The sequence below is a fragment of the Eschrichtius robustus genome, chromosome 13, assembly GCF_028021215.1.
Source record: "Eschrichtius robustus isolate mEscRob2 chromosome 13, mEscRob2.pri, whole genome shotgun sequence".
NCBI lineage: Eukaryota > Metazoa > Chordata > Mammalia > Artiodactyla > Eschrichtiidae > Eschrichtius > Eschrichtius robustus.
The window spans coordinates 52,007,222-52,019,384 of NC_090836.1; the positions used below are offsets into that span (position 1 = coordinate 52,007,222).

At 34.5% G+C, this 12,163-nt stretch overlaps 1 protein-coding gene across 2 annotated transcripts in view; it reads left to right on the forward strand.

The window, feature by feature from the left end:
* Nucleotides 1-12,163, forward strand: part of USP15 (ubiquitin specific peptidase 15) — a 119,203-nt gene that overhangs the window by 102,227 nt on the left and 4,813 nt on the right. For both annotated transcript variants that reach the window (XM_068560660.1, XM_068560661.1), the window contains 9 exons: nucleotides 3,237-3,320; nucleotides 3,411-3,505; nucleotides 3,600-3,791; nucleotides 4,696-4,811; nucleotides 4,994-5,266; nucleotides 5,645-5,715; nucleotides 6,060-6,175; nucleotides 6,800-6,949; nucleotides 9,005-9,108. In XM_068560660.1, the coding sequence (XP_068416761.1) occupies nucleotides 3,237-3,320; nucleotides 3,411-3,505; nucleotides 3,600-3,791; nucleotides 4,696-4,811; nucleotides 4,994-5,266; nucleotides 5,645-5,715; nucleotides 6,060-6,175; nucleotides 6,800-6,949; nucleotides 9,005-9,108 (1,201 nt within the window). The remainder of the gene's footprint in view (nucleotides 1-3,236; nucleotides 3,321-3,410; nucleotides 3,506-3,599; nucleotides 3,792-4,695; nucleotides 4,812-4,993; nucleotides 5,267-5,644; nucleotides 5,716-6,059; nucleotides 6,176-6,799; nucleotides 6,950-9,004; nucleotides 9,109-12,163) is intronic.

Consider the following 12,163-nt stretch of genomic DNA (forward strand, 5'->3'; position numbering starts at 1 on the left):
TACATCCTTAACCTCTCTAGTTTGTAACTTTACAAATATATGCCAGTGAGTGTAATGGAATAAGAGAGGAGTATAAAAAAATGAGTAAAAATTTATTGCAACATAAAATAAATGTACTCTCTTTCTCTACACTCATTTGTTAAAGATAGTACTTTCCCATGCCAATAATACAACATCTATTATATAGAAGCAAATTGAAATCAAATTGCACATTAACCTGGAAAGTATGTGTTGAATGGTCTTCTGTAATTTGGGTTTTAAATTATTTTTCCAGCAATGTGAATTTCACGAATTTACCTCTTTTCTCACTTGGTGACCAGAAGCATAAATTTGTGGAGGTTAGAGCCATGATCAGCACAGAGGAATTGGGATTTTTTTTTCCTCTTGGAGACAGTAACAACTCAAATCCAAAATGATCACCTCATTAACACTGTGCTTTAACCAGCTCTAGAGGGAAAGGTAATTAGCTAGCTTAGCCCACTTGATGAGTTTTCCCATCACTGAAGTTGATTTGAGTCATGGAAGTTTATTTGTAATTGTGTTGAACATGTGTTATGTATTGGACTCACATACTGTGCAAGATGCTGGAAGTACAAGGGTGTTCCTAGTCCTTGTTCTCAAGAAGCTTTTCATACAGTGTGAAAAGTGCTCTGACAGGGTGCTGTAGGGATATACAGAAGGAATAACCTACCCAAACTGGTGATGATGCCTTTGCTGAATCCTGAAGGATGATTAGGTTTTAAATTTAATCACATGAAAATTGGGAATAAAGTATTATAGAACAAGAGAGTGACACGTACAAAGGGCTGAAGGCAAAAGAGAATGTGGCCCACTTCTGGAAACTACAAGTAGATAATATGGTAAGCAGAAGCTAGATCACAAAGAACCTTGATGCTTTCATAGGAAGTTTGGACTTCATCCTAAAAGACTAAGGGAGCCATTAAAATGTATTAAGTATAAAGAGATTGTGTGGTCAGATTTGTATTTCAGAAAGAACACTCTGGCTAGTGCAAAGATTGGATTGGAGGGGCTTAGATCAGATGTACTAAGACCAGGTGGGAGGTTTTTGCAGTGATGCAATGACAGAGGACAAGGGCTTGAACTCTTAAACTAAGTGTCAGGATGGCAGTCAGATAGAAGAACCAGTTGAATATAGGAGTTGAAAATGTATTAAGAGTATTCAAGTTTATTGAATTGGAAAACTGAGGAGAGAATGGTACTATTTGTTTTAATGGGAGATATAGGAAGAATGGTTTAAGAAGAAACCTATTTTAGGATTGGATGTGTTCACCTAACATGACCTAAATCTGTGTTTAGTATTGGACAAGTTGAGATTCATGAGGAAAATTTAGGAGAGATATCAATAGGCCTTGACTTTATGTATGTAGACTAGAGGAGAGAGGTCTGTGCTTGAGATATAAATTGGGTGGTTAGCTCTGTGAAGATGGTAGTGAATGTCTTAGAAGGATGAGATCACCCAAATGATCATCTAAATCAGAACTGTTTTAAAAATAAAAAGGGCCATATTAATAATTATACCAGGACAGCAGGCTAATCTAGGACTCACCAAAGCAAACTGGGATATATTGTCACCTAGCCTAAGGAAAGCATATAGAATCAAGAAGGCTGAGGATAAAACTCTGAAGGATAATGCTAGAGGGTAGTTCTTTACTCAAAAGAAGGTGTGACCAGGACATTAAAGAATAAGAAGTGTAGTGTCATAGGGAGAGGAAAATTTTGAAGGAGGCAGTCGTCAGCAGTAATGCTGCAGAGAGTTCAATAAAGTAAGGACTGATAAAGATTTGGTTAAATGATAGTATTGACAGCCTTGGTAACAGGTTAAATAAAGAGGTGAAGGCAAAAGCCAGGAGTGGATAAATAGGTGAATGAGAGATAAAGAAGTTACGATAGTCAGTGTAGACATTACTTTTAACAAGGTTATTTATAAAGCAGAGGAGAAAGGGAGATAATTAGTGGAAAATTATTAGAAAACAGTGAGAGACTGTTTTGTTTTTTGAGACTTGTATACAGTTCAGTGCTTTTATAAGAGTCAAGATAGAATGAAATAAAGGATAATTGCTGGGTTTATGTTCTAGAGCAGCAGTCCCCAGCCTTTTTTAGCACCAGGGACTGGTTTCGTGGAAGACAGTTTTTCCACGGAATGGAGGCAGGGGTGGGGGTGGGGGGATGGTTCAGGCGGTAATGCAAGCGATGGGGAGTGATGGGGAGCGGCAGAGGAAGCTTCGCTCGCTCGCCTGCCGCTCACCTCCTGCTGTGCGACCCAGTTCCTAACAGACTGCAGAACAGTACTGGTCTGCGGCCCGGGGGTTGGGGACCCCTGTTCTAGAGGAGGCAGAAAAGGATAGATGCCAGGGTTAGCCTTGAATGGGAAGAGTAACACCTGATTCTCTTTCCTTGTGTCAAAAGAGACAGAGAAAAGGACCTTTTAGACTCAAGTTTGTAGGGGGAACAGTAAGTTGGAGATTTTCCTATCCAGTAGCCTATATTTTTCTCAGTGAAACAGGTATTCTGCTGATAGTGAGGAGAAAAGTGGTAAAATTAAAAGCCTAAGAGATGGTGAAGATTTTAAATAGTTATTGAGAAAAATAAGAGAATAAGTGAATAAAGGCTACACAGAAGAATTTCTGGCTGGTGTTGAAGGATCCGTTGAGATTGAGCACTGTGAGTCTGTAGTACACCAGTCTCTGAAGTTGAGCAGTTTACTCCAGCAATCTAAACAACTCTGAGAAAGTATAGCAAGAATAAAACTGAATAATAAAGTAATTAAAGTTTTTGCAATGAGTGGTTGAAGGGATGCATCATGGGGGTGGAAGGGCATGGAGATAGTAGGGAGCTGATAAACTAGGAGAAAATTGAGAATTAGAAGGACTAGATATCTCAGTGCAAGCCAAGAATAGGAAAGAATGAGTTTCCAGGAAAAGTAAATAGTGATTAAACAGTTAAGAGTTTAAGATGTCAGAGGTGGTGCAGTAGATGGCAAGATCCAAGAAGTGAACTACAGTTGAGTGCAAGTGTAGGTCTTTGAATTGAGGAGTCAGGGAACAATAAGATAAACCATCCATGTGGATTTTGTCACCCAGAATGATGCCAAGATTGGAGCGAGACACGGTGAGCCAGATGCCACCGTGAATGTGAGGAAGCAACCAAAAGGTCCATCTCATCTAGTGAATATTTTCCAAAGTAATAAATGTATTATATTTTTTTTTGTTTTTTAGTACAAAGTGGTTGTCCCCAAAATTGGAAACATACTTGATCTTTGTACAGCGTTGTCTGCTTTGTCAGGAGTACCTGCAGATAAGGTAGGATGTTTCTGGGTTTAAAGTATGTAAGTTGGAGTTTAGTTTTTCAGTGTTGTAAAACCAGCTTAATAGAAATTTATTTCCTTTTAGATGATAGTTACTGATATATACAATCATAGATTTCACAGAATATTCGCAATGGATGAAAACCTTAGTAGTATTATGGAACGGGATGATATTTATGTGTAAGTATGAAATCTATCGTGCAAATATTACTTGAAAAATTGAAAAGAAATATCATAAAATTTTCAGAGCTTATAGTCACTTTTATTCTTGTAGGTTTGAGATTAACATCAATAGAACAGAAGACACAGAGCATGTGATTATTCCTGTTTGCCTGAGAGAAAAATTTAGACACTCAAGTTACACCCACCATACTGGTTCTTCACTTTTTGGTCAGCCTTTTCTTATGGCTGTACCACGAAACAACACTGAAGATAAACTCTATAATCTTCTGCTTGTGAGAATGTGGTAAGTGCCAAACAATTCTACATTAACAAAATAAAATATTAAATAGCTAAAAGTAAACATGCAAGGTACTATCAGAATATAATTAGTTGTCTGTATTATTTCACCTTTGTTTAGATGGGTAGCAATGTAAGAAATCACATTATAGTCTAATCCAGTTTCTTGATCATGTAAACCACATTACTGAGGTAATTTTAAACCCAGGAAGCATAAATTCTTTTAGTTGTTTTACACCAAAAGTTTACAGTTGGAAGAAAATAGGAATTTATCATGTTTGCACTCTGAAATCATAACAAATGTCATATGCTTCATTTCTTTATACACAGTGCTCATACTGATAACAAGAACTCATACTAATAAATATTTTTATTTAAAAGGATAAACTTTCATGGTTGATCCTTTTGCAAGGCAACACCTTTTTGTTTTCCTAAAACCTTGATTTGAATTATAACGCAATCAAGAATGCCATTTGCTCCCTTTCTTTTATCCTTTATAGCTGACATATTTAGTTTTCTTTCTTGCATACCTATTTTAGTATTGTAGTCCCATAAACCATACATAAAGATGACATTATAAACTATAAGTGGTCTTAGCAATGATATATATATCATCTAAATGAGGATCTTTATAAAATAATTTTGTGTCAAGAAATTATTTGCCACAAACTTTTAACGTATAAAAGAAAGATGTTAAAACCCTAGAAGTAACAAATTAACTTATTTTTATAAAGACAGCCAAACACAAATGATTACGGTATCATATCTTGAGTTTGAATTTATCATTGAATCCATTAATGACCACTGTTAATTGTATTTAGAGGTTTTGTTTTATTGAAAGAATGAAAAACTTTTATTTAAGTTTTTGCCTTTATAGAACTGAACTTGTTTGATTTCTGATTTTATTTAAGCCGATATGTCAAAATATCTACTGACACTGAAGAAACCGAAGGATCCCTACACTGCTGTAAGGACCAAAATATTAATGGGAATGGCCCAAATGGCATACATGAAGAAGGCTCACCAAGTAAGACTTCCCTATTAAATTGTAAAAACTTTTCACTTGGGTTATTGCTGCAGAGGAAAATTAAGAGGATGGGGATTAAGGAACTAAACAATATTTGCAAGCCTGGGAAAAATAGTGTTAGTATTAATAAGTTTTAAGTGTAACATTGGGTTTATTTAAAGATTTCTAATATCTAATTTTAGGTGAAATGGAAACAGATGAGCCAGATGATGAATCCAGCCAGGATCAAGAACTTCCCTCTGAGAATGAAAACAGTCAGTCTGAAGATTCAGTTGGAGGAGATAATGATTCTGAAAATGGATTATGTACTGAGGAAACTTGCAAAGGTCAACTCATGGGACACAAAAAACGATTGTTTACATTCCAGTTCAACAACTTAGGCAATACTGATATCAACTACATCAAAGATGATACCAGGCATATAAGATTTGATGATAGGCAGCTTAGGCTAGATGGTAAGTATTGTGGAAAATGGCTTAAACACTGAACTTGAGCGCATGTTACTTTTTTTAGGTGAAACCATGAAATTTCAACACTATCATGAAAAATAACATTTATGTATCTATCTACATTTTTAAATGAAAAGCCTTCATTTCTAAGTATACTAAAACACATGTCGGTGTTTATTAAATGAAGGTTGGACTTATGCTTAAGTTTTTTTTAGCTCTAAAATATCTTAATGGCTTGGAAACAGCTATTTACCCTGATCACCTAGTGCAAGTAGAAGAGACTGCTATTTGTTTATTCTGGTATATATCTTAACATTAAAATATATTAGTTTTTAACATTAAGGCATATTAAATCTTAAAGAAAAAATATGTTTTCCACCTTAGAAAGATCTTTTCTTGCTTTGGATTGGGATCCTGATTTGAAAAAAAGATATTTTGATGAAAATGCTGCTGAGGTAAGTCATCAATCGTTCCTTCTTTATCTGTCCCTGTTGATCACACTGTTTTGTTACACTCTTTTGCTTCTACCAACTGTTTATTTTGCAGTAAAAAATTGGTTATGTGCTAAAAGAGAAAAGGCTTGTTGGTTTTGAAACTGCTTTCTGTTTAAACTTCCTGGTTGTCCATATAGGTGTGTATACAGGAATTACTAGAAGTGTAGTGTAAATCTCAGCTGAAATAAGCTTTGATTTTTTTGAGAACATTTAGGAGTTTTTCATTACTATTCATAGTAATATGGTATCACTAAAATGAGTTTTGTTTCATTTGTTTTCTTAACTCAAGAAATACTTCTCTTTAGGATTTTGAAAAACATGAAAGTGTGGAATACAAACCTCCTAAAAAACCCTTTGTGAAATTAAAAGATTGCATTGAGCTTTTTACAACAAAAGAAAAGCTGGGTGCTGAAGATCCCTGGTAAGAGACAAAATTAAATAATTGTTTCTAATTATTTTTTAAGGATTTATACTGAGGTATGTGGTACATCAAATTGAAAAAGTGATATTTAAATTCCCTTTGATATTTTTAACAATAAGCATTTCTTTATATGCTAATAATGTATTAAGAGGGATGAAAATGTCTTTAAAAGTATTATTACAATGTTAAGCTTTAATTTTGTTACTATATTTTCCATAATAGCCATTTTACTGTGAATAATTAATTTTAGTTACATTTTCCCAAGAACTTTTAGCTGTGCAGCTATTTCAAGAGAAGCTTTTTTAGGAAAATCACAATATGTTTTGTGGTATTACTAATTCCATTAGAGTCCAGAAGTTTTGAGATTTTTCTAATGCCTGTATCTCAGCACAGTTTTATAATACATCCATATCTTTTTAGCATACTGTAATGTAAATAATCTAGCCCTCATTATTTCTTTGAATACTTATTTACATATTCATTTTTAATAGTTAAATCTATTTGGAAAATGTATTGATGATAAAAATAATAATAGAAGTTCCTACTGTTATATATTAGGCATTACCTAATATTACCTCTAACATTATCTCTAACAAGCTTTAAATATTTCTCTTTTTTTTTTAGGTATTGTCCAAATTGTAAAGAACATCAGCAAGCCACAAAGAAATTAGATTTATGGTCCCTGCCTCCAGTACTTGTGGTACACCTCAAGCGATTTTCTTACAGTCGATACATGAGAGACAAGTTGGATACCTTAGTTGATTTTCCTATCAAGTAAGTTCTGATTGTGCTTCATAAACATTGGGCACCTCTAGCTTCTTTTTAGACATTAGGTAACTTTGCACCCAAATTTTAGGGTTTTTTTTTTTTTTTTTGGTCTATTTACTTTTACATGTAGTTGACTTTAAATATTATATTGGTTTCATGTGTACAGCATAGTGATTTGATGTTTTTATACTTTTATACATAGTGATTTGATGTTTTGATGTTTATGCTGTGTTTTTACACAGCATACAAAATTATTATAATACTACTGACTATATTTTCTGTGCTATATACTAAGTCCCTTTGACTTATTTTATAACTGGTAGTTTGTACCTCTTAATCCCCTTCACCTTTTTCACCCATCCCCCCACCTTCTTCCTCTGGCAACCACCAGTTTGTTCTCTGTATCTGTGAGTCTGTTTCTGTTTTGTTATATTTGCTCATTTGTTTTGTTTTTTAGCGACCAATCTCAGTTTTTGAGTGTATTTTTGGGTACTTCTGACAGTTTGTGTGGATCGGTAACAATTTTTATTCCTTCTTAAGAGATCTTTCAAAGAACAAAGAGAAAATATATTTTTAAAAAAAAACAGAGTAAGACTCGTTCTGTGTTACATTATCTTATGAGTTCACTGGCCCTGTTTATAAATCTAAGATACTTCATGGGATCTTAGTGATTTTCTTTTTCCCAGGACTTATTTCATCATTAATCCTCAATTATTTCTAAATGCTTTTTTAAAAAGACTAATGTGAAAACAGAATAACGGAATTACTTAGAAGGAGGATGATGCAGTAGTGTAATAAGTCATCCCTATTGTTATCCTTCAGTTTTCCTATTGCAGCATCCAGAGTATGACATCCTATTTGTAAAAATGTGTAAAGAAGTCTGGAGACAGCATCTTGGTAGCCTTTTTTGTTTTTCTTTTAAGCTTCCACTAAACATAATTGAGAATTCAGAAGGACAAAAAGGGAATAGTGTATCTTCATTCATGGAGTACAGGAAGGACTTTATCACACGCTATCTTGTGACAAGAACATGCTACTTTCCCATTTCGCTAAAAAAAAAATTGGTAGTATTCTTTCATATTTCATGATATTTGTGCACCAAATTTACTTAATACAGTTAGTAAGTAAACAAATACTGAAGGCAGGTGTGTGTGCATGCAGAGGTGATTAGAAGGAAATAGGTGATGTAATATTGAAAACATTCTTTGGCTTGCTTATTCTAATTGGTGTTTATAAATTTAAAATTGAAAACGTTTTGCAATTATAGAACAAAAAATGCTAATTTTCTCTTTAACAAAACAAAATTATGAGCCATCAGTTTTCAAGAATACAGCATTTTGAAAATGTGAGTACAAGATGAAACAAAAGTAATGATAAGCTAGAACCTTTTAGAGATGTATTCGAAATTTAGAATCATAATTGCTTTTTAATTATGTAAATATAAGAAGAATAACCAGAAATAATGATAAGCTATAAAATGGTCATATTCCAGTTTCATACATGCTAGATTATATAAACAGTTGGTTGTATTTCAGAGAATGTTACCCATTTAGGTTACAAAGGTCATCAAAACCTGAAAAATATAGAATAGATATTGGGGTTTATTTAAATATATACTTATATTTAAATTATGATAAAATTTCTAAGAAAGTTGTTTTTCACTGTCCCTTTATTCTTCCTTAAATAAATCATTTCTGAAAATGACTTTAAAAAATAAAAGAACCCAGATGGTAAATGGTGATGTCTGTATTTCCTCATATACTAAGAGAGAAATGTATTAGCATGAAAACATTAATCTGAATAACAACAATCATTGGAGAATTTTTAAATTCTCAATCCCTAAGAAAATTTTTGCCAAAACATTCAGATCTCAAGGGTATTTATATAATTTGTTTTATAAAGTTATTTGGCTCTTCGTAATTTCTTTAGTGAGATAGATAGATACATAGATAGATAGATGGGAATACATTTAAATGAGAGTCAAACAACACTGACAAAAGAGAGTAGAATTCATTACATTTAGGGAAAACATAAAACTAACTTGATCTCTTTTTTAAACAGTGATTTGGATATGTCGGAATTCCTAATTAATCCAAATGCAGGTCCTTGCCGCTATAATTTGATTGCTGTTTCCAACCACTATGGAGGGATGGGAGGAGGACACTGTAAGTTGATAGTTTACTTTTTTTTTTTTTTTTTTTTTTAATTTATTTTTGGCTGTGTTGGGTCTTCGTTTCTGTGCGAGGGCTTTCTCTAGTTGCGGCGAGCAGGGGCCACTCTTCATCACGGTGCGCGGGCCTCTCACTGTCGCGGCCTCTCTTGTTGCGGAGCACAGGCTCCAGACGCGCAGGCTCAGTAGTTGTGGCTCACGGGCCTAGTTGCTCCGCGGCATGTGGGATCTTCCCAGACCAGGGCTCAAACTCATGTCCCCTGCATTGGCAGGCAGATTCTCAACCACTGCGCCACGAGGGAAGCCCCGATAGTTTACCTTTTTACTAAAATCATGGTGTTTGATAACTCCAGACCTTTTTCCTTAAGATATTTATTACTTTTTTTTTTTTTTAATTTTTATTTATTTATTTGTGGCTGTGTTGGGTCTTCGTTTCTGTGCGAGGGCTTTCTCTAGTTGCGGCAAGTGGGGGCCACTCTTTATCGCGGTGGGCGGGCCTCTCATTATCGCGGCCTCTCTTGTTGCGGAGCACAGGCTCCAGACTTGCAGGCTCAGTAATTGTGGCTCACGGGCCTAGTTGCTCCGCGGCATGTGGGATCTTCCAAGACCAGGGCTTGAACCCGTGTCCCCTGCATTGGCAGGCAGATTCTCAACCACTGCGCCACCAGGGAAGCCCCTATTTATTACTTCTTAAAGGGAAAATGTGAGATGTGTCTTACATATAGTAGTCATTCAATAGATATTGATTAATGAATGAATCAGCTTTTGAACCTTTTTTTTTTTAACATCAAGAGTAGAGGATTGAGTTAATCATGCTCCACAGTTCAAAGCACAGGAAATCACTGGTCCATTCAGAGCTTCTGTCCTTCCTCATTCTCCTTCCCCTTCCGTTTCTAACTTGTTTGATGTATGAGCTCTCATGAATCGTGCATCATTGTTAATTTACATGGTTGTTACTCTGCTGTGGATCTTACTTTTCTCTCTTGACACTTAAGACGTCTCCATATTACTTTGTGTCAATTTAATTCATTGCTTCTAACCACTCATGATTTATATATCTACCATATTTTATTTCTGTATTCGCTTCATGGTGGACATCCAAATTGCCTTTAACTTTCTACCACCACAGGAGCAATAAACATTGTTTATGGTCGCCTACGTGAGAATTTCATTGAGCTACATACCCAGATGTAAGATTGCTGGGTTATAGAGTAAAGTACTGTGAGATGGCTCTCCAGGACGGTTATACCAGTCTGTGCTCTCCAATTGATAGGTTTTTCTGTTGAATCAGCATTGCATTCTGGGATAAATCCTAGTCTTGAAGTATTTTTTAATATACCCAGTTGGATTTGGTTAGCTGATTTTATTTAGGATTGTTAAAATTTAATTCATAAGTGAAATGATACTGTAATTTTTTTATATTGTTCTTACTTTGGAATCAAGATTACAGTCTAGCCTAATGAAACAGGCTGGGATACTTTACTCTTTTTCTGTTTCCTGGGGCAGCTAGTACAATATAGGAATTAACTATTCATGAAAGTCTAGTAGAATTCACCTGTAAAACTATCTGGGCTTTACAGTCATAAATTTTTCTATTTATGTCATGCTTATTGAAGTATATTCAGTTTTCTTTTTCCAAAATGTGTACATTTTGGCATTCTCCATTTTTCTAAAAATGTATGTTTTCCAGTATATTTGAGAGTAGTTGTTTGTAATACTCTTGTGCTGTATTTTTGTCCCTTTTTTGTTCTTTTCTGTCTTGTCAAAGAATTAGCTTTCTATTTTATTACATTTTTCTTATTGTTATACATGTATGTATTCTATCTCATTGATTTCTTCTCCTCCCTTTGGTATATTTTTCTTCTTGTTAATTTGGGTTTGCTCTGTTTCTCTTTTTCCAGCTTCTTGTGTTGAATGCTTATTAACTTTTTGTTTTCCTTTTTTCTCCCTCTATTGAAGGCTATAATTAAAGCTGCAAATTTCCCTTTAAATATTCCTTTATCACTATTCCATAAATACTGAAATATAGTATTCATTGTCTTTCAATTCTATATATGTTTTTAGTTTCCTTTATAATTTTCTGATTATCCCAAGATTATCTCATCATATGCTTTTTCAAATATATGGTTTTATGAAGCTCTCCTTTTTTTCTTAATTTTAATTTTATTTCATAGCATTTAGGGGCATTGTCTATATTATATTAATCCTAGGAGTTTATTAAGGCTTCCATGTGGCTTAATATATGGTCTGTTCCTTAAATGTTTGTGTACTTGAAAAGCATACATATTCCCCATTCAAACATAAAGTTCTATATTTCCGTTACAGTTAATCTGATCAGTTGTATTCGAATCATTACTATCTCTGGTTTTTTTGTTTGTTTTTTTGGTTTTTAATTTTATTTATTTATTTATTTTTGGCTGTGTTGGGTCTTCGTTTCTGTGCGTGGGCTTTCTCTAGTTGTGGCGAGCGGGGTCCACTCTTCATCACGGTGCGCGGGCCTCTCACTGTCGCGGCCTCTCTTGTTGCGGAGCACAGGCTCCCGACGCGCAGGCTCAGTAATTGTGGCTCATGGGCCTAGTTGCTCCGCGGCATGTGGGACCTTCCCAGACCAGGGCTCGAACCCGTGTCCCCTGCATTGGCAGGCAGATTCTCAACCACTGCGCCACCAGGGAAGCCCTCTGGTTATTTTTGATGTTCATTCTTTTTCTGAGAGGAATTTGTCAGGACTCCTACTAAAGTGTTGATTTATCTGTTTCTTCTAACAGTTTTATTAATTCTTTTGCATTATTGGTTGCATTTATGTTTAAAATGGGTAGCTCTTCTTTCTCTCTTGTTCCTTTTACCAGAATTTGACAGTCATTTTTCATTTTGTCTTTTTCTCAGAATTACAAATATTAATTTAGCTTTCTTTTGATACCATGATTTCATTTGCAAACTCTGTGTGCCTTTTTGTTAGATTTGTCTCTTATAAATTTATATTATTGTTAAATCTTATCTTTTTATTTTCAGACTTACTGGTCTGAAAATATGTTTCTTTAAATTTGGGAGTG